This window comes from Kryptolebias marmoratus, linkage group LG15 (assembly GCF_001649575.2).
Source record: "Kryptolebias marmoratus isolate JLee-2015 linkage group LG15, ASM164957v2, whole genome shotgun sequence".
In the NCBI taxonomy this organism is placed as follows: domain Eukaryota; kingdom Metazoa; phylum Chordata; class Actinopteri; order Cyprinodontiformes; family Rivulidae; genus Kryptolebias; species Kryptolebias marmoratus.
In genome coordinates, this window is record NC_051444.1 from 4,732,133 (window position 1) to 4,757,998 (window position 25,866).

The 25,866-nt window shown below is 38.3% G+C and overlaps 2 protein-coding genes across 2 annotated transcripts; one reads left to right on the forward strand and one right to left on the reverse strand.

Annotated features, from left to right (window-relative positions):
- Window positions 1–983: 983 nt before the first annotated feature.
- Window positions 984–10,063, reverse strand: ca7 (carbonic anhydrase VII). The gene is made up of 7 exons (XM_017440351.3): window positions 9,928–10,063; window positions 9,351–9,548; window positions 4,800–4,918; window positions 4,317–4,412; window positions 3,344–3,406; window positions 3,106–3,261; window positions 984–2,036 (listed from the first exon to the last, which is right to left on the reverse strand). Exons 1-7 carry the CDS (start codon window positions 9,962–9,964, stop codon window positions 1,917–1,919), a joined length of 789 nt encoding a protein of 262 aa, XP_017295840.1. The 5' UTR covers window positions 9,965–10,063; the 3' UTR covers window positions 984–1,916.
- Window positions 10,064–10,759: 696 nt separating this feature from the next.
- Window positions 10,760–16,059, forward strand: nae1 (nedd8 activating enzyme E1 subunit 1). The gene is made up of 20 exons (XM_017440081.3): window positions 10,760–10,892; window positions 11,187–11,290; window positions 11,373–11,433; window positions 11,521–11,551; window positions 11,691–11,762; window positions 11,939–12,018; window positions 12,131–12,240; window positions 12,412–12,521; window positions 12,611–12,673; window positions 12,796–12,859; window positions 12,952–13,043; window positions 13,146–13,205; window positions 13,315–13,448; window positions 13,578–13,653; window positions 14,003–14,042; window positions 14,140–14,226; window positions 14,334–14,426; window positions 15,258–15,372; window positions 15,469–15,518; window positions 15,604–16,059. Exons 1-20 carry the CDS (start codon window positions 10,843–10,845, stop codon window positions 15,711–15,713), a joined length of 1,602 nt encoding a protein of 533 aa, XP_017295570.1. The 5' UTR covers window positions 10,760–10,842; the 3' UTR covers window positions 15,714–16,059.
- The last annotated feature ends 9,807 nt before the right edge of the window (window positions 16,060–25,866 follow it).

Sequence of the window (25,866 nt, forward strand, 5' to 3'; positions counted from 1 at the left end):
GCTGGACAAAAGCTGTAATCACACGTTGAGGGTAAAAGTAAATGAAAATGTTCATACTTCTTTTATTTATTGGTTCCAAATTATTTTTCAACATTTATGAAATGAAGCAAAATAGATTGCATTTCCAAAAGTAGTAGGAGGAGGTGAACGTTTATCCCTCATTATATACAATTATCCATACTCAGTCTGTCCTCCTTTCAAACACTTTAATCGGTGAGACTTCTCTCAGATGTTTAAACTTTGCTCGGAGCCGTTCCAAAGACAGATTATCGTGTTTATCTGAGAGCAGGAGACTTAAAATCACAAATTGATCTGATTCAGCACACAATGAAAAGATGAAGACTGCCTTGTGTAAACAGTAAGAACAGATTTCCAGGACATCTGTTGCATTCGGTTGAACGAATGAAATAGAAGATGTTTCCATGTTTCTTGATTTTTTTATTTTCTTTTTTAAATAAGTGTGGATGCAGCAGCCATGTTGAATTATTCTTAAAAGCTCTACAGTAAAACAGTTAGCATGAAGATGGTCTTTTAACAAACATCTTTAAGAACCAAACTTATTCCTTTGGTAAATAATTGATCCCAGTTGATGTTCCCTGCAATCTTTGAGGTTTAAACCTGGCTACTAATTACCTTGGACCCAGGATTGCCTCTTCTGATTACAATGAGCGAGTTTAAACATTTGCTTGGATGGCTGCAACTTTGAAAATGTGCTGCAATAAGGAACAAGGTTCGGTTATAACAACCATCACAGAGAAACAAGATTCTTCTTTAAAGTGAGAAGAGCTTCAGCCGATTTAAAATGTCTGGTTGTGCTGTTTTGTCAGGATTTTTGGCATTTGTCTGGTTTTGAGCAGGTTTTCGTAGCTCATATGTCTAAAACTGAAAATGTAAAACAATGGATTGAAAAAAGAAACTTTTCTTTCTTTCTAAATTTGAAGGTTTTGCTCGTGGATCTGTTGGGATGGATAACAAAAGGCGCCTTTCAAAAGTTACTTCAATTTTATTCCAACCATCAAACATTGCAAAATTACAAAATGCTTTACAAAAATATTCAAACCATTCATAAATTCCTTTTCTCCTCCATAATCTCTCACAGCAGCAACAAAACAGCCACAACTGAAGCAAGTATGGGTTTTGTTTTTACATGACAGCGACGTCCAATTTACACCAAGGCCTCTGTCAGACGTTAACATCTACAACTGTACAGGATGTTAGATGTTAAAAACAGTGTACATTCAACCATTAAATCCTGCAAAAAACAGGCATTTCAGGCAAAATCTTGTCTCATTTCAGATTTCAGGACATTTATAAATACGTTGTGGTTTCATTCTGACTGTCATAGTAAAATAAATCCCAATTAACTCCCTTGTTAAAACACAGAGTAGAATATCTCTTTAGCCTTAATGGGCCTCAGACATTCACGCCTTGTGTAGTGCATAACGGAACAGTATGGATAAAAGCAGCCTTAATCCGACCGGAGGGAATCCACGGCTTTAAGGACAGAGAATCCACCGACAGACGGCTCGATCAACAGGAGATAAAGGCTCAGGAAGCAGGCTGGTATTCTGTGGTACACAGCGACTCTGAAAACAGGATTTAACAAACTGAAACAGCTCATTGTTGCTCGATTTTTTATGATTAGTGATCAAAGCTGGATTAAAAAAAAAAAAGACTTCATTTTGAAATTATTTGGCTCCTTACATGCCGTTATCATCTCATCACTCCATAAAGTCGCTTTTTATGAAGCTCTAATTTGCTCAAAAGATTGTTGCCGCTCAAGCTTTTCCCTTCCGTCCAAAACAGAACAGATGGCTACAGGCGAAACTACCATGATGGTTAAAAACATATTACTGCATACGCTGTGCTTCGACAAAGCTTTGGATATATGTACGAGTTGAGGTGTACTGAGGTGACTAATTGGAGGAACGCACTTCCCTGCCTTTGAGAGGCTGAGGAGGCCTGAAGTTGTTCTCCATCCTCTTCCTCTCGTCTTCATCCTCTCCATTGAACAGGAGCATTCGGAACATTCCCAGCTGCAATGGGAGACAGAGAAAGATTAAACTCCACGAAGATTAGATTTATTTTTTCCTAAAACAGGTTCAGAACACAATGTTTTCCTACAAGCATGTCAAAGACTGATTACTGTTCCCCACATAAACACGTGTGTGAATCCTCCCTGGCTTCCAGCTCAAGTCCACTTAATAATACAGTCATAAGTATTTATGAAAATAGAGCTAAACAACTACTTTAGTATTTGTTGTTTTTAAGCCGTTTTCTGTGTTTTGAGAAGTAAAGAGCGTGACTGCAAGAAGAATGCAAAGTTAAAGGAGCAGACTGCAACCTCCATCTTTGCATCATACAAACATTATACATACATATACATTATACAAAAAAATAATACTAATTTCACAGAATTATATTTACTAATTCTGGACAATGATACAGCACAGTGTCATCAAGGTTATAGCCAAAATTAGCAATGCAAAAAATTGTATTTACATATTTTTTAAATTTAGAAATATTAAAAACGTTAAAATTTCTATCTAGATATTAAAGTGGGAACTTAATTACATGTAGCAGAAAGTCTCAGGCAGGTTTGGTGATATTTTACTAATGTTTTAAAATATGAAGCCTTTTCCTTTAAAAGCTTTGAGACAGCAGATTTCATCTTGAGAGATTTTCATGCTCAGATGAGATGTGTGTATCAGAGAGGTTTCTACGTTTTAGTTAGCAGCCAAGACATTTGGATTAAAGTTTATTGGTGTGTGTGTGTGTGTGTGTGTGTGTGTGTGTGTGTGTTGTCACGTGCCACATGACCTACAGATAACAAAATATGATAATCAGGTTTAATGTTCCACACCAACACAAAGTGAAATTAACTGTTCAATGACAAAGCTAAAATGTCCTCTCAGTACCATTTCTTTCTGATAAGAAATATTAAAAGAGTCCCTTTCTCATTCAGCTTCAGATAAACAGACTAATCTACAAATGTTTATGGAGGGCAGTCAATAAACGTGATTATATGGTCTGACCAAAACGTCAAAGGAGTCATTTACTGCTGGAAATGTGTTCCTGTATTATGGTCAAGCTCGTGGATCTCACCTGTTTGTCTGAAACGATGATTGGCTCCTTCAGGAGGATCCAGGTAACGCTCTCGTGTAAAGGGGGAGTGGTCAGTGAGCCGAGGTACGTCCAGTAGTGGAGGCTGCTGGGCAGGAGGCACTTGGGGTTGAAACCTTTGAAATCTGTGTCGCTGCCCTGATAACAGAAAGGCAGATAAAATAGCTTTCATACCACAACATCGTAGAGCTTCCTGTATGCAATAAAATCCAGTCCGCACCTTATACTTCACCATGAACAGAGCGTCGGTGATCATATGCAGCCAGCGATGGTCGTCACCTGTCTTACAGGACAAAACGCTTTAATTTCATTAGTCATGTTTAGAGCAATAGTAACAGAATCTAATGATTTGTTGGACCATCTTTAAATTGGGTTTTAGCATACATTCACTGTGGTACTGTTTAATTTGGCTAATAACATTTGTTTTCTTTCACTTGCATTTTTATGGTTGTTTTTACAATCTTAAGAGTTACTTCTCTTGTTTGTCCAGTCACTTTTACATTTTTTTTAGTATCTCACAGGGCTGTGACTGTTGGCAATAAATTTTGAACTTCACAAGAAAACATTTGTTGTTTGAAACATTTGTAAGGGTTCTCAATTTCCCTGTCAAAGAAACTTTAAACTTGTTTATGCAACAAATTTTCTCTGGTTTCCATAATTCTAGAGCATTAGAACTGTATTTTTTTAGCAATATGTATGTTAACACTTGTATTCGGACCCAAATTCCATGGGGAATTTGTGCAACTGTATCATTTAAAGTGATTACAAGTGAAAATGTGTGGTTTTCTTGGAAGTGTGCGTCTCCAATTAGTCCCTAACAGTTGCAGCACATTAACACCAACATTGTCCAAGATCTTTAATGTCTTGGGCTGCGTGAACCATTATTTTATCCTTTCTAACACATGAATCCTGACAATACTGGTTTGAAATATGTGTTCTCTTGAAAAAAGATTAAAAAAAACAATAGAAAAAACATAAATAAATCCTTCTATACACATAACACCAGCCTGCTTTTCTTATTAAAATGCATACTTCACTCTGGACTAATGTGACTTGAAGACAAAATCTGAATTATGTTTTTTTTTTCTTTATGATCAAGTTCACAAAGTGCAAATCTCTTTACAGCTGAAAAAGAAAAGGAAAGAAAACGTACAAGGGTAGAAAATGGGATTGCACAATTAAAAACATCTTACCTCTAAGAAAATCCCAAGAACAGCGAGACCATCAGGGGCTTCTGCTGCATCCCCAAACGATCTATACTTGACTGCATTCCAGTGAACTAAGTGAAGCTGCAGAGAGGGATAAAATGGGAATAAAAACATATTTCTAAGATAAAAAATAAATCTATGCATGGTAAATAAAACTTAGTCTATATGCTGATGAGTTTATATATTTATGTAAAAAAAATGAACAAAAATTTTATCTTTTCTGCTATATAATGTGTATTTTCTTATGTTAAAGCAGGAATGACATGACACTACTGATCATACATTTTAAGTGAACTATAAACTTAAACTAAATGCTTTTAGCTAGGACCATAAAATGTGTTATTTTATTTATAAAAAGGCAAAAATTATTTTATTTCACAGAAAAATTACACCATGTACACCCCATTAGTATGTCAGAGTAATTATCAGGCACTGACAGACTGAAGTATTCTCATCCAAAAATCTGACCTCTGATGCGTAGCCAATTCCTCCAACAGTGTGCTCTGAGCCATCATGTCCCTTTCCGCCCCAGTGGAAGTGAAACTGCTTCAGTCTATAGGGGTTGTCAAGAGGGCCTCCTCGAATCACTGCAGGAAGTAAAAAAATAAAATAAAAAAAAAAACTGTTAAGAAGTCTCACAAATGCACCTACCTTCACACTCCTACTCTTCGTGGGTGTTACATAAAATGCTTTCCAGCACTGAGTAACATCACCCAAAACAGCTTGGCGTCCTTCCTCTCAGACACTACAGGATGAGTCAACATAGCATCACCTGGCAGACTTAATCAGATTTCTTATTAAAAGCTGAGACATGACCAGATGCACTGTCTGGCTAACCTGCACTCACATCTATGAGGCCCAAGATTTTGTTGGAGAGGCAAAAAAACTGCATATAAATTGGATGGAAAATGTCAAAAGCTATATCTAGTAGCTGCAGAACTGTCCCTGGCAACAAGTTGGCTCCAAACTGGGAAAAAAACAAAACATGAGAATATGATAATTTATAATCAATGCATCGGATACACAAATGGTAACCAGGTCTTGTTGTCTACTACTTGTACCACCTCTCTGACGCAGCATCATTAATAACATTTTATTAACCTTGTCTTGTTAATGACTGAGAGGCTGAAACTGAATCTTATAAATAAAGCCAAAGATTGGTTAATGCCAAAGATGTGTATAAAGGCTAGGTGATAAATTATTTTATTCTGACAAGTCTATGCACTAAAATATTTAACTAATTGTGCCAAACAGCAACACTATTTTAAAATGGTTACTTAATCTTTATTTTCCCTTCCAGTATTGTTGTTTTACTTTTTTAAATGGCTTCAATCTGCAGCTGGTTTCTGGACTTTCTCTCTGAGTTTACCTTCAGTAACAATCAGCAACAAGCAATCAGAACTGGGATTCCCCAAGAGTGTATGCACAGCCCATTTCTGTTTGCCTTACTTAGCAAATAACTGAGCTCCGTCGTTTATTTTTTTCTTAACAGAGAGGTTGGTTCCATCCATCAGTCAGTGCCAATGGTGAATTGCGTCCAGAGGTCAATAAATTTATTACAGCATCAATTATGGCTGTACAGACCCACTCTAGAGAGTGGCAGTTTTTCTGCAATTTGTACAGACAAACGGAGAAGGGCCTGGAGCTGGAAAGGGGACTGCTGCTTGAAGATTCCCCTCCTGTCTCTTTGCATGCAAGGAGGACATGTGCCTCTCCTCACCATGATGGATTGCTGAAGTGCCGGTCTGGCTCCAAATGTTCCAGTCTTTTGCAGCTTACTCCCAACTATTAGGGTCAGTGTCAGCCTCTCTCATGTCATGTTTGCAGACATCCTTGTACTGAGGACTTGGGCGACCAGCGGGCCTGGAACTTGTTGACAAATCTCTGTATAATATAGCTCCCGGGATTCACCTGGGGTCAGTCCATAGAAAACATGCTGGTTGGAATGAACACGTTCCAAGACTTCTGTATTGGATACTTAGTCCTGCCGTGAAATGCACCAGATTTAGTGTAGACATTGTAGGTGGAAGTTATTCAGTTGTCTTTCTTGTCAGATGTTTGGGGTCTAACTCTTAATGCCATACAGCAGAGTGCTGATGACAGAGGTCGATAGACCTGGGATTTTGTGTGCATTGTCAAGTCTTGGACAGCCTGGCCATCATGAAGGCAGCTCTCGCTAGATGTGTGCTCAATCCTGTGTCAAGTGTGAGATCATTAGAGACTGTGGACCCAAGTATGTAAAGATGTTTAAACAGTCAAGAGTCTTGTTATTATTGGATATGCCAGGTAGGATCTTGATTCCTTGGCCCATGACATTGTTTTTTCAATGCAAATTGTAAGGGCAAACCCATTGCAAGCATTTAAGAGCCTATCAGTCAGCTTCTAAACCCCTGATTCTGTGTGGGATGCTAGCACTAAGCCATCTACAAAGAGCATTTCCATCAACATCATGCTGGTTCAGTTGGTCTTAGTACACAGATGAGCGAGGCTAAAAAGTTTGCTGTCATCTCTGGTGGGTAGGTAGACACCTTCAGGAAAATGATCCGAATCCAAGTGACAGCAGGAAGGAAAAGAATTTCCTAGAAAGTGCCAGGGGTCTCCTCATGTTACTCTCTGCTTGGATCAGTACTGGCTAGCCTGCCAAGCGTAAGGTCATCTGATAGGAACTGTGAGCCTGTTCTACTGCAAATTAGCTTCACCAAAAAAAGCTAAAAGATATTGCTAACATATCACTGGTCCAGAGCTGTAGAGCAGGGATGCTGCTGCTTTGCCTTTTCGGATCACCTGCTTTGCCTTTTCCGCATTGCTTTACCTTTTCAAATTATCTAATTTGCTTTAGGAATAAAGATAAAGTGCCTTTGACCTTGACCATTGAATATCTTTGAATCTACTTTGCTTTGCCCGTGGTGTTACTAAATGACAGTATTGGGCCTGAAACAGAAGCCAAGCAGGCCCAGCTTTATTACAGACTGGGTGTTGTCATTGTTGTCATCTGTTTTGGACTGCTTGTGGCGTCTGATGCGTCACAATTGTGCCACAAAGGACTGTTTAGTTTAGGTGTGTCTGAGTGGATGTTCAAATTACAGAAAAAAAAACATGTCTGGCATATCAAAGCTGTACCACTGACAGAAGGTCACCTGGTACTTGTTAGGGATTTCAGTGCATAAGACCCAAGATATGTGGACTTCTCTGATGGCGCTGTGTGTACCATTGTACCAGTCAGAGAATTGTGTTGCACTTTGTTAAAGGCTGCCATTAACATGGAGCATCCTGTCCAAGCCCATTGATAGCACACCATGTTCTAATGAATCACATTCAGAACATCAGCTGTCATGTGGTGACGTGTTCCTTAGACAGGAGACCCTTTCTCCTGGTGGTCATACTGTCTCAATGGTAGTGTAGCAGATTGCTCCTCCAGCACAGATCCAACCACCTGAGGTTCTTGAATCTATGAATCTAGTGATCTGATTCCCACTGTGGTTAGGCTAGCCCTCCTATGGCTTTTCCAGCTGAAATAAGGATTCTATTATCTTTTTCTGTATGCCATCAACCAGCTAGGAAACAAGCACAGTGCCAGTGAGCAGGATCAGAAGGTCAACAGCTGGCCACCATCCTAATATTTACAATCTTCCAAGGTATATGGGGATACCAGAGCAAGAAGCTATTTTTAGGCCTTATGCCTATCTAATCAACTTAGGTTTATCAATTAATCATTTGGGCAACAATTCAAATAGGTGGTAGAATGTAGCAGAGTCTGTATTGTTGGCGTTTTACCGAAGGGCGTCAGCCAGTCATGTCATGATGACTGCCATCATCTTGCAGGTCACCCTCCTGTTACTCCCCACTTGAATCAGTACTGGTACACATGGTGTGTAGTACTGGTACACAAGAGGAGCTGCCTAATCAAAACTATGAGCCTGGTTTGCTGCTAATTAGCTTCACAACAAAATAGTACAAGTTACTATCCTGTTACTGCTCCACTGCTGGCTACAGGGATGCTGCTGCTGCTGCTTTGCCTTTTAGGATTAAATGCTTTGCCTTTTTAGCATTGCTTTGCCTTTTCGGATTATCAGTTTTGCTTTAAGAATAAAGATAAAGTACCTTTGACCATCTTTGAATCTCCTTTGCTATCAACTTCTTATTAAGCTTTGTGTTGCCCATTGTGTCGCTGAATGACAAGAATGTGCTTCAAATGGAGCCAAGCAGGCCCAGCTTTATCACAGAATTTGTGTCAATGCAGACCTGATCTGTTCTGGACTAGAAGATTGATTTATACCAGTTTGTGGCATCTGCTTCACCACTGTCTGTGCCTCGGTGTGAAGCACAAATGTTTTGGAGTCGTACAAGATGTCCACTTGCCTTTAGAATTTATAATGGGGTAAATTTTCATCTTAAGTAAGATTGTCATTATTAAGTCTACCCTTTTGTTCTTTGATTAATTATTTTCCATAAAATTTGCTTACTCAGGAAATTCTCCGAGCTAAATTCCCCACATTTCCTTGCTTATCATTCACAGTAATGTCAGGGTGGTTAACATGGAGCCACCCAGTCATAAAGACAAATATTGTCATAATAACCACTGAGATCACCTTCAGGTTATTATGTCTTTTGTCCAGCAGACAGATACTCATGCAGTTAAGTGTCAGCTGCACTTTCCTGCAGCATAATGAAAGGTTTATTTGCACCCTTTTATTATGGTCAGCTGTCAACATGGTTCGTACTTTCTAAAATCTCTTTGATTTTACTCTTAGCACAGATTTTCTTTTTCTGCACATAGTTATCGGCAGATAGGAGAGATGCATTATCTCTGAACTGTGACCTTCATCAAAAGTTGCAAGGCAGTCAAGCCTCTGAATAGTCAAACATGACAATAAACATTTTATCACATTTCAACACAGGTGAGTGTTATGATCATAGGTTATCTGGTTATAAACCTAGAACATGTGGAGTAATTTGGTTTCTTTTTTAAACAGACATTATCTCTGTTTATGTTTTAAAGAAAAAAAAACAGCTTCTTACCTGAGCGATCATCAGAGTCAACAAACTCCACAACTACAGAGTGTCCATTATTGGCAATGTTAATGGAGGTACACCTGTCATAGTCCAGGAAGATGGGACCCAGGTCGCGGTCACGTGTGGCCTCTTCAGGAATGATGTCGATAGGGGACTGACGGTTACCCTGGGCAACGGGGTAGTTTTTATGCCATGCTGAAGGCCCTTAAAATTAAAGAAAACATTAGGCTTTTACAATGCACTCTGTCAGCTATAATTCACAGGGAAACAATTTGGTAACTCTTAAAAGTACTGAGATTTTTTTTCGTCTAAGAAAACTTATTAAAAGGGAAACCTGAATTTACACCCAAAAAGTCCTATAAAAAATAAATTAACACAGTGGTGCAACTTTTTGTTTTTAATCAGCCATCCAGGAAACACCCTGAAGTAGACTGTCAGGTTAATGAGACATCAGCAATCCTTTAAATAGCGACGCTAATCTCGCATTAACACCATCTGAGCAGAAGAAAACATGCAGTGGTGATTCCATCCACGTGGAAATTAAGATAACAGACTGCAAGAGCCCGAATGAGGTCAAACTTACCGTCCTCCTTCCCATATCCCCAGTGGTGTCCTGTCATGATGTTTGCAGGTCAGAACACAAACACTCCGAACTGCTTCGCGCAGGTGAAGGACAGAAACACAGATCAGCTGCTGCAGGTATCAATGAGCTTTATCGGGAGCAAGAAAGGAGGGGCAATTATCCCCTGTGTGACACGCCCCTTTACACACACACACACACACACACACACACACATTTACCCTGTCTGATGATAGATGTCCAAAATCAGGTTATGATTACAGTAAAAAAAATAACAGTGACACGACAAAATCAAAAATTAAACCATAGAAAACTAAATATATTACAACATTTATAAAAGAAAAAAGGTGAAATATACAAATACACTCAAAGATTCCATAAAATCTCCTTTTCTAATTTATCTTTTTTTTTTTTTTTTTGTAATTGTCAGGCTGTGAATTGTAATTTTGAAGAAAAAAACTGAGGTTCATAACAGGTGCACTTACTTTTATTGTGATATTTCCATCACTTCTCGGGTTTTTTCTACATATGAAGCAAGCTTCTTATTCCAAAAATGATGTACAATAATTAGAACATGTTTTCTATTTTTTAAATTAATATTTTAATGGGGCTCAGTAGTAACAAAACTGGCTCCTTAATGTGTCTCATCCATTATTGTGTTTGTAAAGGTATTTGCGAAGGCACGCAAAAAAATTTAGTTTCCGAAATGTCCCTTACAGNCAATAAATCTTTTATGGGGCTCAGTAGTAACAAAACTGGCTCCTTAATGTGTCTCATCCATTATTGTGTTTGTAAAGGTATTTGCGAAGGCACGCAAAAAAATTTAGTTTCCGAAATGTCCCTTACAGAGTTCCGTAGAATCAGGCAGGAAGTTGAAAAAAAAACACGTCCATAAGCGTCACTCATTGAACGGCTATTATGGCAGCCACCAAAGACTCTAAAGAGCAAAAATACGATAGACAGCTCAGGTTAGTTTAATCAACATCAGAGTCATTCAAATATATTTTATTTGTTTATTTAAATATGAGGAATATGTATCGTTAGACGTCAGTGTTGAGTTATTTGCCAAGCTAAAGTGCTAATGTTGTTTAGCATTAGCTTTCTTTGTGTGATTTAACGTTAGCATGTTTTTTTGAGGTTTGAGGACAGGCTACCTTGAGTTTCTGTTTATATTTGGCCGCCCATTAAAGTTGAATGTTTATCTAATATTAGCTGCCATCGTGTCATACGTACTTGTTTATTTATTTTTTTTTTTCCTACAGACTGTGGGGTGACCATGGTCAAGAAGCTCTGGAAAATGCACATGTATGCCTCATCAATGCCACAGCAACTGGAACAGAGATCCTGAAGAACCTGGTGCTTCCAGGTAACCAGATAAGGTTTTAATGACTGTGCTGCTGATTGTAAATAAATGCTTGTCTGACTGGATGAACTGGCCTTTTTGATAGGGATTGGAGCATTCACCATAGTTGATGGTCACTCAGTCTCTGGGGAAGATGCAGGAAACAAGTAAGACTATTTAATGACAGTTTATGTCTTTAAAACGAGCTGTTACATATGTGGGTTGGCGACTGACCACTTCATGTTATTTTGCAGCTTTTTTCTTAGCGTTGACAGTATTGGAAAGGTAAGCTATACTTTGTGCATTTATCTTTTACCTCACAGAACGTTTCAGCATCTATTAATGCTTGTTCAAAATATCAATTTATAAAATGTAGTGTGAGAAAAATGCTATTAGACCCCTCATCTTAGTTTTCTTGTTGCAGAATAGAGCACAGGCTGCCACTGAACTACTACAAGAACTGAACAGTGACGTGTCAGGAAACTTTGTAGAGGAGGTGTGTATTAGTGAAATTTTGATAAAGTTTAATTGGGAATTTAAAACAATTGTTTGTTGTCATTTTCAGTGGGGGGAATTGTACTAAAACATGTGATGCAGTGTTGACAAAAGAAATATGAATGCAGCATCTGTTGTGTAAATATGACACTCTTATATTTTCTGTTTCTCTAACAGAGTCCAGACAAGCTTCTGGACAATGATCCAGAGTTTTTCCACAGGTTTACAATAGTTATTGGTGTCCAGTTGCCCGAAAGGTACAAGATATCTAAGAGCTTTTTTTTTTTTTTTTTTTTTTTTACAGAAGTAGTAAAAGCTTAGTGCTATTTGTTGTTGTGTTTTGTCTGATTTTGTTCTAATTTTCAACAGCACGTGTCTGAGGCTCGGCTCAGTTCTATGGAGCGCCTCTGTACCTTTTCTAATCTGCAAAACGTACGGCCTCATAGGCTACATGAGACTGGTGGTTCAGGAGCACTCGGGTCAGTTTCCCCAGAAGTGTTCCTTTTCTTTTTTACTTTTTTATTTCACTTCATCGCACAGCATGATTTATTCAAACCTAAGATCATCTTGATATGTTACGTATGGATTGTACTTATTTTTGTGCATACATTAGTTTCATCTTATCATATTGTTTGTTCCTTTGTCTTTAGTGATTGAATCTCATCCAGACAATGCATTAGAGGATCTACGGTTAGATCAACCTTTTGATGACTTTAAAAACCACATAAAGTCATATGACCTTGCCAGCATGGAAAAGAAGGTGTGTAGTACTTTGTTATGAACACGCACATCAGAGCGTTCAATCTACTGCCTCTCTAATAGATTTCCTCTATGTTCTTAATTTTGTAGGATCACAGTCACACACCATGGGTTATCATTGTCGCTAAATTTCTGGAGAGGTGGCTCAGTGAGGTAAGAAGCAAAATTGTTTGCTTTTCTATCCTATAAGTACTCCATTTGTAGTATTTACTTCTTGATGTATATCGTTTATTATTGTATGTGTGGTAATCTAACTTCTTCTGTTATTGTTGCAGCACAACAATCAGCCACCAAAAAATTACAAGGAGAAAGAGGCCTTCAGACAAATGATTCGGGAAGGTACAATGCAATGTCTGGAATGTAGTTTTTTTTTTTGACAAATCCAGTGTGCAGTTTTATTTAAGAGTTATACTTAATTTTTCACATTTTAGGAATCATAAAGAATGAGAACGGTGTCCCAGAGGATGAAGAAAACTTTGATGAAGCCATTAAGAATGTCAATACTGCTTTAAACCCAACCAAGGTGTCAGATCTTAAGTGCTGTTTGTTTTTTTTATTCTTGTTTTGTATTCAACTTTGACTCTATCTGCTTTTTTTGTCATAATATTTCTTTTTTTTCCTGCAGATTCCCAGCACTGTTGAAGACCTTTTCAATAGTGAACAGTGTAACAACATCACAGCACAAGTTTGTGTTAACTTTTTACTGTTAGATATTTTTTAAAAAAGACATAAATCACAAATTAAAACATTAAATAGTTGCCTTTTTTTTTTTTTTACTGTTTGTGTTTGTTTAGTCGTCAGTCTTCTGGGTGATGCTGCGAGCTGTGAAGGAGTTTGTTCACAATGAAGGCAATGGAAGCCTTCCTGTGCGTGGAACCATCCCTGACATGATCGCAGACTCTCAGAAGTTCATCAATCTTCAAAATGTGTAGGTCGGGAATACTGGGGCTGCTGGTTCTGGAGATTAATTCATTTAGAGTATGTGAGTAACAGTCATTAACAAGACCAGCCATCTGTGCATCAGATTCAGTCTTTTGTTTTTTTGTTTTTACTCCAGTTACAGGGAAAAGGCCATGCAGGATTCAGCAGCTGTTTCTAAGCACGTGGAGTGTCTACTACAGTCTGTTGGAAAGGTATAAAGTCAGTTCTCCTTTTTCTTTCTAATCTTACAAGTTTACAGTCATTTAGATGTACGTCAAAACTTTGATATTGTTTCTGATTTTGCTAATATCAAATGCTAACAGTTTGCAGCTTAGTAGGCTGATAATAGAAAAGGTTTTTAGCATCAAGCCTCTAAGAGTCAAAGATTACTTCACAAATACTGCACCACACCCCACAACAACAGGCACTCATCTCAAACATTATTCTATCAAGCTTAACCACCACAATATCTGGATTTTTATCTGTTCTTTAGAAAGCCTTTAATAGTTATAATTTATAAGAAGTTGTCTATTTCATAACGTCTGCTTCCTTTTTTAATAGCCACCAGAAAGTATCTCTGAGAAGGACATCAAGCTGTTTTGTAAGCTTTCTGATCTTTAGATACTTTATTCTTACATTAGTTTTTGTTGTTTCTTTGCAAATGAACAACAAGTTTTGTTTTATTTGTCGGTTTGTAGGTAAGAATGCATCCTTCCTGCGAGTCGTGCGTTGTAGGTCTTTGGCTGAAGAATATAATGTGGATTCAATAAACAAAGATGAAATTAGTAAGTTTGAGATTTCAGCTGTAATTGTTGTTTTAAGTCTTTTACTGTTTGCTCATCCATTAAGCATAAAACCTATTTACCTGTTATTTATGACGTTGTCTTCTCAGCTTCTTGTATGGACAGTCCAGACAGTGAGATGGTCTTCTACCTCATGCTTCGGGCTGTTGATCGCTTCTATCAGCAGCACTCCCGCTACCCAGGTACGTTTTATTGGTTTTTAAAAGATAGAACGACACTGATCATGGTGTGTATAGCGTCAACTTGAAGTCTCACAGCTTCACAAAATCTACTACTCTTTAAATATTTGGCCAACTTTTATATCTTTTCAATCTGGGAGGGTTTTTTTTTTTTGTTTTCTTTTTTTAGTGCAGTTTGTGCCTTTTATAAAGAAAATGGATGGTTTCAGATATGTCTGCTGTGACAACAATAAACAAAAACATCCAAATAAAATAAAGACCAGTCATTACTTTATCATTATCACTAAGATCACCTTTTTTGTGAAATGATATCATCATAGCCAATTTTGTCATCCATCTGTCTTTTTTCTTTACGTGCTTTTCTGGGGAAGCTGGTGTTTATCTGCAGCGCCCGCTGGGTGGGAGGCGGGGGACACCGTGGACAGTCCATCACAGGGACACAGAGAGACAAACGAGACGAACAACCATTCACACTCTGACTAGTTGTATTTGTACAGCCAATCATTAAATTCTGGGAGTTTCTATTAAAATCCATCCAGAGATTCATGAGATTTTTGTGCAGATAGTCAGTTGATTTTAATATGGATTTATAGGATATTTTGCTTGTTACAGACAAACGAGAACACAGAGACATGCTTTTTCACTTCCAGCAGCAGGCAATAAAACTCAGGAGCTCCAGGGAAATCTGCAACCTTTTTTAATGATTATTTACAGGTCTATCAGGAGAGTTTCTTCTGAGTTGTCACATGTACAGGAAAGATCTAATATTTTTCACTCTACTGTAATCTAACCTGTCACACTTCCTTAGTTTAATCTTTGTTTTTTTTCGAACAGGCGTGTATAACTACCAGGTAGAGGAAGACATCAGCAAACTGAAGCTGTGTGTGAACAGCCTGCTGCAGGAGTACAGCTTTAATGTCAACATCAAAGATGACTACATCCACGAGTTGTAAGTCCTCACTGCTTGTTTGGCTACTTTAAACTCAGATCCTTTCTACTACAGGTACAGACTCAGTTATTTTTAATTCCACTTTTCTCCCTGCAGCTGTCGGTACGGTGCAGCAGAGCCGCACACTGTTTCTGCATTCCTGGGAGGTAAAGTCCATCTTTACGTCCTTACACTCTGCATTCACATTTACACGCTGCCTATAAACTCGCCTCCATCGTTGTGTTTGTGCAGGATCAGCTGCTCAAGAGGCCATTAAGATCATCAGCCACCAGTTTGTGCCCTTCAACAACACCTTCATTTATAACGCCATGTCACAGACCTCTGCCACGTTTCAGTTGTGAGTTCAGTCGCTGAGTCTAAACCGGCAAACAGAAACCTCGGAGGAAATGTTGGGAAGAAGGAGCTGATGTTAAAGTGATGAAGCCAACGAAACACATCAAGCACTTGTTGGAGATTTTGTTTCAACTCTTTTGCCTCCTTCTGTTCTACAGCTATTAATAATTAAACCTGGAAGTAAAACTTGCAAAAATAAGAACCATATTTAGTATTTTCATCTTTGATGATATATTACAACTTAGCAGCACTTTGTATACTTTTGCTCCAGCTGTCTGTTGTTGTGTTTTGGCAAACTTTATTAAACCTGTTCTGTCTTACTGTCATATATTGCTGTAAAAGATTCCTGCAGTTTGCCTGAGTGTGTTTATTTGGTTTTAGTAGAAGGGCTAATTTGCTGCGTTAACATCTGTTACAGGTGGAGAAACACTTTGAAGTGACTAAAACCTGAATAATTTGTGAGTGATATTTATTTTAAAGGTTTGTGGGATGATTTATTCCAGGCAAATGTTTTTTAGTCAGCATGTGAGCAGCTAGGGAGGCTTGTAATGTCTCTTACCTCCAAGCAGAACTTGCATAAATCAGCAGTTCATCTAAACATTACATTATTTCTGTTCAACACTAGGGGGCACTGTTTCTTCTTTTATCGTCTGGTGACCAACATGTTGCATCCAAGTTTATTTACAGTCTTGAACAGAGACAGATGAGTTCTGGATATTAAGTTCATGCTGCTTTTTGATGGAATCAGGAAAAGGAAAACTTTAAATGTTATTAATTACCTAAAATGTTTATTAGCAGAGAGGCTGTAATGAAGAAGACCCTGGTCTTTATAATGAGCATCATGTGATAAACAACTGTCTGAGAAGTAAGCTATGAGGTTTATTGTTGTGTAACTGGACAGAAGAGAGACATTATGTCTTTTATTGGGGTTATTGGTTGGCATCTCAAGCATCTACCAGTTATTTTAAGGGTCAGAAGGTGAAAAGTTTGGGAAGCACTGCTCTAAAATATTCACATCTGCTGGTCTGTCTTTCTGGGGGATCAAGCCGGTTGCCAGGATGTACTTTGGCGTTTTCCTAAATCAAGATTTTGTCGACTGCCTCTAAAAGATTATCGTGTCTCCATCCATCCATCCATCCATCCATCCATCCATCCATCCATCCATCCATCCATCCATCCATCCATCCATCCCCTGCCTGGTAGGATTACTGAACAAGTGCCAGGTTTATTAGGCCAGAACCAGAACTCTCCCTTCTTCCTGTGGATACAAACATGTCAAACTCATATAATCTGCAGAAATCCATACTCTAAAAAGTGCTTCAAAACTTCAGATCTCACTAGTTACCATACACGAAACAGAATCTGGGTATCATTTATGCTGTTTGTCTTTATTGTTTTGTTTCGAGCAAATATAAATAATATAAAAAGGGTGTGAGGTCTCAGTTTTTTATCATATTGTAATGATCACCATGTGTCCTTGAAGTGTGTTTTTTCTGTTTGAAAGCCAACCCTCCCACCCTTCTACAGATGTTTACTGATAAAAGATAAAACAGAAAAGAAAAAAACAGCCCAAAGAGTTCCTTTTTTAATAATCACATAGTAAACAGTCAAATACAGAAGAAAACAGTCATTTCTTTTTTAATCAATGAAATAAATGACTTAAGAAGATTTAGACCAAATATTTTTGATGTGTCAACAATTTTGAAATGCTGATTTTGTTGTACAGCACAGACATATTTATAGAGGAATTAGAATCAACAAACCAATTTATTCATGTCATTTATATAAAGTTTGTGACCACAGAGTCCTGAGGGGAGCGTCCATCTTGTTATTTGTCGGTGCTTCTGTGGACACAAACTATTAGAGCAGTAGGAGAATGCTTTTCATTTATTGATATTAAACAAATCTGAATCACTGTAGGCAAACTGGCCATGACAATATGACCACCTAAGACACTTTGTCTCTAAAACATCTCAAGTCTTGAACAGAAAACATGGGTGCCCTGGACTGTCTGGACCTGGGACATCAGCAGGAGATCTATGGGTTGGCTTTTCTTTCTGCAGGTGCCTGCAGACCCCATCAGGTTGGTGTCTGGGAGTTTGGATGGCACATGTTCATCAAACAACTTCTAAGCAGTTTTTTTTTGTGTGTGAGACTCACAAAGGTGGTGAATTCCTGGGGTGAATCTACCCTGTACATAATGTTTTGTAGTTGCATTTTTGGGAATCGATCATTTTTATTCTCACAAACATGAAAGACTTGTTTTTGTCTAACAGGAAAAGATTCTACAATAAATGCAAGGGAATTGGAAATGTGCTTTATTAAGACCTCAGTTTTCCCTCACAGCCTGCTTTATCTTTAACCCACAGCCTGAAGTCTAACTACTGATATATGTGTGATCATGGCGAGTTGGAAGGAGAAGCTGGTCATTAATGCTAAAGTCAATCAGTAAATCAGAGGCAAAGCCAGCAAAAGGGTTGCACTGCTTCCCGCTGGAAGCTTTTAGCAATAAAAAGTGAGAAAGTCGAGGCAACAGGATGAGTCAGCGTGGGCAAATGGAGGAAACTGCACACTAAATGTGGCAGATTGATGGTCATATCTCTCCCAAGGACGACCGTAGTGTGTCACCTTGCCGCCGCCGTCGCTGAATGGAATTAGTGTTTTACATTTCTCTGTAAGAGAGTCCAAAGCAAAGGAAGGCTGAGTTTTAGAGCGATATCTTTGAGTTTGAGCCGTTGGCTGGAGTCCAACTGAGTCCACCTCCTCGTGAGGCCCAGGTTGAATTAAAACCAGGCCATAATGTGGAGTGGAGGCCCGGCTCAAGGTCTGCTGAGGGCCTCTCCATTCCTCCTGTAAACACAAACTGAAGCAGAACACCTGCGCTTCCTCAAGTTAGAGCAGGGCATTTTTCAATCCACAAGCTGATTCAGAAAACATTTGAGTCAAGTGTGAGATTTTTATAAATACAATGATAAAAGTGACTTTTTTTTTTCAAGAAAAAGTGAAGAAAAGTTGTTCCTGGAGGCTAATTGTAACATTAGATAACAGTCATTAGCTAATTAATGTCTATGATGATGACATTTTATTATTTATCTATAGATAAGTAAGTTTTTAAATTATTGGTTCATTGTGCAAAGGACTCCTACAATTTCCAACATTTCATCTTATTTTACTTCTAAATGCCTAAATACTTATTTATTGTTTTTAATGTTATTTATCCATCCATTCATCTGTCCATTTCCTTCTGCAATAATAAAATAAAAGTGTAAGAGTGTTGGAGTTTTTATTAATTTCACTGGGTTTTGCATGTATTTACACATATGCTGATGACAACTAGAAGGTTTTGGAAAATCCTCTGTAATGTCACAGATTTATTAGCATTCATCAGTGGTTTTAGAGCCTGTGAAGGTGGAGCCGACCCAGCTGCCAGGCCTTAATATTTATATTCCTTCCAGATGAATTGTAATGAGTTCATGTAAGACGTAGATGCAAAAGACAGCTGCTGTCCTCTGGACTAATGGACAGGGAGGCAAAAAGACGACATCCTGAAGAACTGAGCAGAATTTGAAACTGTCCTTGTTCTACCACATAAATCTCCTAAACAGGCACACATAAAAATGGCTGCTTTTACAGATTAGTTAAACCATCCTGCAGCTTTTAAAGGGGTCAGTTTATATATAAAAGAAAAGAGTTGTCAGAAACCTCCAGATTACTCATTTATATATTTCTAATGTCTATTTTTGTTATTTCTGTTTACTTGTCTTATCTTTCCTGGCCAGGTCACCCTTATGAAACAGGTCTTAATCTCAATGTTTATCTGGTTAAATAATGGTTTATTAAATAAATAAAATAATCCCTCTCATATGATGTGTTAAAAAAATGTTTTCTTTTTCTTTTTTCTCCAGCCTTGCCTTGGATGATCCATTGAATCAGAACCTAGATCCCTTGGATTTTCTTGTTCGGATTCTTTTTTTGTTTGTTTGTTTTCAGAACCGAGCCTTCTTCTAGTGTTTTACAGGTGATACATGTAGTTATTGTGAATATTACTTTACGAGTACAGTAGGCTGACTCGTAAAGTAAAATCAACAGCAGCCGGCACACTCACAGGAGATAAGTCATGTGTAGTCACATCACTCTCCGACACAATACGAAGAATGTTCGGAGGATTATGATCAGGCTCCAGCTCCAGATTAAACAATATTCATGCATTCAGTTGAAATAATCACGTCACCTCATTTCTGTGTGGGCAGGTCTGCAGCAGAGTTGTACATTAGAGAATGTTTGTTGACTCTGTAGAGTTTCATTTACATCAGAGGCACACAAACGTGCCCAGAGTACATTCTCCCGGTACCTTTCGTATTTTTTTTAATCTGCTTCAGCATACTGGCTCCACTTTTATATTCTTGTGCTAATTTCAGCTTTTAGCTAACCTTTTACAACTTTAACCTTTTTCTACTTTTAGCTATTACTTGCATTTTGTTATTTCTGCTTTTTAGCTTGCATTTTGCTTCTTTTAGCTTTTAACTAATCTTTTGCTATTTTCTTTTCCATTTTGCTACATAAAGTTTTTGGTTTTTCACTAATGTTTTGCATTTTTAGCTTTCAGCTTACGTTTAGCTACTTTTAGCTAGCATTTTCCTTCTTTTAACTTCAGCTTTCAAAACAAACGTCTGTCATTCCGCGCTTAGCATTCACGGTTTCTCTGGTTTATCGTGAGGAGCGACAGTTTGATGGGGTTGAAGGAGCACAAAGACAAAGGAAACGATGCCGTGTATAAAAGTTCCAGGTGATTTTTGTAGACAGTGTAGATTTTACATGATGGATGTTGTTTTAGTTACACTCTTGTTTAGGTTTTGCTTTCAGCTGTTTCTAAAGCAAACTGCCTGTGCAGCATGACGATCCAGAGGGATGAGGAAGGCAGAGGAAGAGGGAGAGATGTGTTTATGAAGAGGAGGCGGTTGGGGTGAATTCCTCAGATAAGTGACATGGCTCTCGCTGTCCTGGATGGAGAACTGAGCACGCTCCCGGCTGACTATGGTTAACCTCAGAGACACATATAACATCTGAGCCGTCGTGCTCTAAAGATGTTTGTCATGATGCAGCTCTGCTGTGAAATCAGTCACATATTCAGCCCCACTGTGAGCATGACGGGAGATTTTAGTATTCAGTCATTTTATTTTAAACATCAGTACAAGCTACAAAAACATTTGTGACAAATAAAACCAACAAGACCCTGAAAGACTCGAACAGATGGGGAGGGGGGGCAAATCAGCTGCATGGGGCCCTACATGGTGTCAGGCTCAGTTCAGATCACAGCATTGTTCAGATTCCTGCCTGAAATTACACCAGCAGCCATACAGTACTGGGCAAAAGTCTTGAGTCACACCTCGTTTTGTTTTCTTTTTTTAACATATTTTGTGATCTATTAAAGTGGTCTGGATTGCGTGTTTTTCAGGCTCTCTGAAGGTTTTTCAGTTATTCTTTCAATGCTTTTTGACTCATTTTCTGTCCAGTACCTGATCCTTTTCAGAGAGATTTTTTTATGAATAATTCAGGAATAATAAAGGCTCCTGAACTCAATGGATGAACCATTTAAATCGGATCATTATGAATTTTTTGAGCAGGCGGTCACAAAGACACAATTTGTTCTCAGTTATGCATGAGATTGTACATATTGTTAATTACAATGTTTGATCAAAAATAGCTCTAACTCTGTCATTTCTCAACACAAGATGGTTTTAGTTTAGAATTCTGGCTTGAAAGTCAGCGGGCAATGTGCATTCCTTCCTTCCTTCAATTTGAGATTTTTATTGAAAATTTTCCCCTTTTTTTTAAAAAAGTAATACGCATCCGCTGTAGCTTTTCAGACCTTGTTTTTAAGCACATACTGCACAATATCCTGTCATCATCATCAAGCACAAGGATGCGTTGCATATAAATGATCAAAACCCTGTAACGAGCTTGTGAGAGGAAAGCAGTCACCTTTTAAACGGTACTGTGGTTGTTTAAGAGCAAAACCCTTTGAGTAAACGTCCTCTCCCCCGTGCATGTGTTTGTGGGTGTACACAAGTTTATGGCTGACATGTGACTCTTTGTGTCTTGCATGTGTCAGCATGCTAGGAGATACTCAGACCACAGGAGAAACTACAGAGACCCATAAACTCCCCGCTCAGTGTGGCTTGGCTGAGACGATGAAGAGGAGGAGGAGGAGAAAGAGGGGAGATGGAGAGAGGGGAAGGAAGGCGCAACCTCTGCAAGGGATAGAACCAAATATGTGGAGTCTAATCCTGGCATTAGACAGCAAATGAAGAGGCCTGGCAGAACACTTAGTTGGATGTTTGTGGCTGGAAGAATATAATACAGAAAAAACCCACCGAAACAGTCAAAACATTTAAGTTAACATGATGGCATGTAGCATATAAAATATAGAGCATTTGATAATAAATAAGCATTATGTTGGTGTAGATTCTCAGTCATCCAGGACGTGACAAATCCTAAAGGTTTAAAATCAGAAGCGACTGGATTTCTATACTGTAGTTGAAGACGTTTCACTTCCCATCCAGGGAGCTGTTCTCAGTTCAAAACTGGAGAGTGTGGAGTTCCAAGCTTTATGAGAAAATAACAAAGACCCTAATGACCCTCAGAAGGAAGGGGAGTGAGATCAATCTGTATGATAATTTAGCTTGCATAAGTCTATCAGTTGTGGATAAATCACAGCTATTATTACTCCAAATTTTAGCTCAATATCTGTAAAGTTGTTGGTAGAATTCCACCCAATGCTTACTTTCTGAAAGTTTCTCGAAAATCTGTACATTCATTCAAGAGATATTTTGCTAACAGCACAAATGAACACATGCACACATATAGTAAAAAGCATTTACCTTCAACTTTGGCAGTGGGCAGTAGTTAAGAGTAAGAACTGTTTCCACGTCTTCCAGATCTCCATGTCTTTATGCATTGTCTGTTATTCCCGTCAACATTAATAAAGATGGCCGAAGCATCTCCTCTTCCTCTCGTTGTTCAAAATGTTTATGTTTTTGGGTGATGTCCTGTTGTATTTTTGGAGCCAGAGTCTGCACAACCAGGACATAAGGCTGTCATCCACAGTAAACAAGACACTTTTCTTAAAGTCTCAAATAACTAACTGAAACTTAACATATTTTAAAAAAGTGTATTTGAACATAGCAATGTAGGAGCTATGTGAATAAACAAAAATCAGCAGCTGACAACATTATATGCAGTGTATTTTTATGTTTTGGTTAACAAACTGTCCCTTTGTTTATATGGAGGGGTGAAACTTACAAATTGTACTGGCACCAGCCACTAGGGGGAGCTCATCCTATAAGGCTTCAACTTTCAGCTTTCTGCCCTCTCTCTAGTTATATTTCAATGGTTGTTCCATGTCATGGTTGACAACTTGCTGGCTAAATTATGAAGCACATTTGAACACATTAGATCTGCAACATGCTTTCTATATTCAGATCTTAACAGGAAGATTTTGTCACTCTTTGCCAGAGTCAGTTACTCATCAGGGAGAAAAAGTTCAACTATAAAAATTCATATAGATGTTGGCTCTTAAATGGGACTATTATTCTGCTGTGAGTTGAATTTAGCCCGAATTATTCGCGTTTTTTTGTTTCCCTTTGCTATCTCCAGTTACTCTGACCTCATTCTCACACTCTGACTCCCCCCTCCTCCCCTCTTCACCTTTTACAAAACGCCAAATCATCGCACGGGATCTTTTTGCTTTTTTTGTTCCCCAGAGGTTAATGTTTACCACTTTGAACAGTAGAACATTGTAGTTTTTTCCAGTTACATTTTTTTTTAAAGTCAATAATTGTCGACGGTTTTATATTTGCACAAGTTTAAACAATGTAATGCTGCAAGCCTGCATATTTTGCACATGCATGTAATCTTATTCTCCTTAAAGCCTTCGTGCTCTACAGGCAAAGCAGTAAGGGTCAGAGGAAATTCAGCAGCTTGCGGCTGGATGGAAGTAAGTTAATGAAGGATAAGTCTCTCATTTTTGAGAAACTTATTGGAAAAACATTCTGGGAGGTGGTTACCTATTTAGAGTTGCTCGCATGGATGGGCATGCACCCACCACCCACCCGCTCTGTCTCTACATCAGCTGAGTTAGCTGCCTTATTTAATTGTGCTCAGGGAAGCTGTTCCTCCTTTTGTTCTGAATGTCAGTAACGGTTTGGAGTGATGCCATCACCTGACCTGCTTTTCTTGACACCTCTCCATCAGAGATGTAAAGGCTGTGGTGAATCGGGTCGTGTCCTCGGCAAACTATGCTGAGTCACTCTGCCAGCTCTGCCTAAGCCTGCCACTCGTCGTGCTGTCCGCCTGCAGGCGGAGCAGACTTCACTCCATCTTTCTATTGCAAATTATTTTTATTTTAAATAAACTGGTATTTTTGAGAATAACGAAAGCTTGGGATCTATTGCACAAGCATATACTAATATTATGAGCTCTATGCATTTAAATCAAGTTTGCAATATCTGTTAGGGATGAGTGTCAGCTAGAACCACACCACATTTCAGCTCAATGTCTGTCAATCTAAATAAGTGAGGTCAATTAGCTGTGATGGCCATCTTGAATCAGGTTTACTCCAAAAGTTAGTCAGGTGTAGATGTATGTCCAATAATTACTTTCAAGAGTTTTATTCAAATCCCTTTAATGGGTTATATATATTTTACACACAAGGAAGTGAACTGAAGTTTACCACGGCTGAAATAATGATATTATAGCATTAGATTATCTTGTGTAAAAAAACAAAACCAGCTGTTTATATAAAGCAACAGCAGGAGCACCATTTTATATTTATAAAAAAAAAAGTTTTGGATTAGTTTGTTATTGCCTTGCAGTCATTTTGCAGGTTTTTCCTCACATGTTGGGGAAAGTTAAAATGAGTACGCTGAGAACAAAGGAACATGAAGCGCCTGCATGGTGGACATATGGCAGCTCCATGGGCCTGGGGCATCATGGGGGATGGAGGCATGGGGCGCTGTGTGTTTTATATGGGCATGCATGTGTGTTGGGGTGGCTCTATGGGAAAGTTGAGAAAGGATTAATTATAGCAAGCAGGGGATAAAGTGACAAGAAGGAGGACCTAACACTTGCTCAGTGATTTTCCAATAAAGAGGCCACTTTTAGGTTCTTGTTTCTCTTTTACAAGAAGACCCTAATCTTCAGCTTTTCACTTTAGGTTTTCATAAACGTGTGTGCTCAAATGTGAGCATTATCAGTACCTTTAAAAGATAGTACATGAGCTATTTAATGTCTAAACACTTAAAGTGAGAGGCCGAAAGGACTCAGTTTAATTGTGCACATGAGGTTGGGGTATCAGCTGTGTCTCCAGGATGGAGGGATTTCTGGCTTAGGAGAACTTCCTGACTCATGCTGAAAACATCAGCCGGAATATTTTCATGTGTACGAAACAGGAATTCACAAAATACCAGTCCTGTAAATTTTAAAAAGAATCTGAAACAAATAAATGAGAAGTTGCTGCTTTAAGGATGGTGGATTTCTGAGAAGGCTTTGATTAATCTGAGCAAAAATGTCCCTGTGTAAAAAAAAGTTTTTTAAGCGATCTGATATGTTTTGATATTTTTAGATTTTAGTTTCTGCTCGAATTTGCTACATTTAGCTACCTTTTTGCTACATTTACCTAACTTTTTGCTACTTTTAGCTTACCTTTTGCTGATTTATGCAGCAATTTGATACTTTTAGCTTTTAGCTACTGTTTCGCTGTTTTAGCTTGGGTTTTGCTTCTTTTAGATTTAAGCTCGTGTTCTGTTTCTTTTAGCTTTAAAAGTTCAGTTTCAGCAAACTTCAGAACAGTCATTCAGAACTCAACATTTACTCAGGATTTTTACAGAAAATGCAATTTCTCTAGTTTGAAACGAATCCTTTCTTTTTCCCCGTCTCTCTTCTTTGTTGTCACAGAAGGATGTAAAAAGCTTTGGAGGATGAACTGTCACAGCCCTTCAGCGTCTGTCACAGTTAAACAAACGCTGACGGGTCGAAAACAAAAGAAACACAAAGACTCTCAGCAGCTGGAGTCAAATAATGTTAACGTTAATTAAGATACGCATTGGTTTACAAGGTGCTGAGTCATGCTTTTGTTCGAGCCAGTTCAGTTGTAACGTTTCT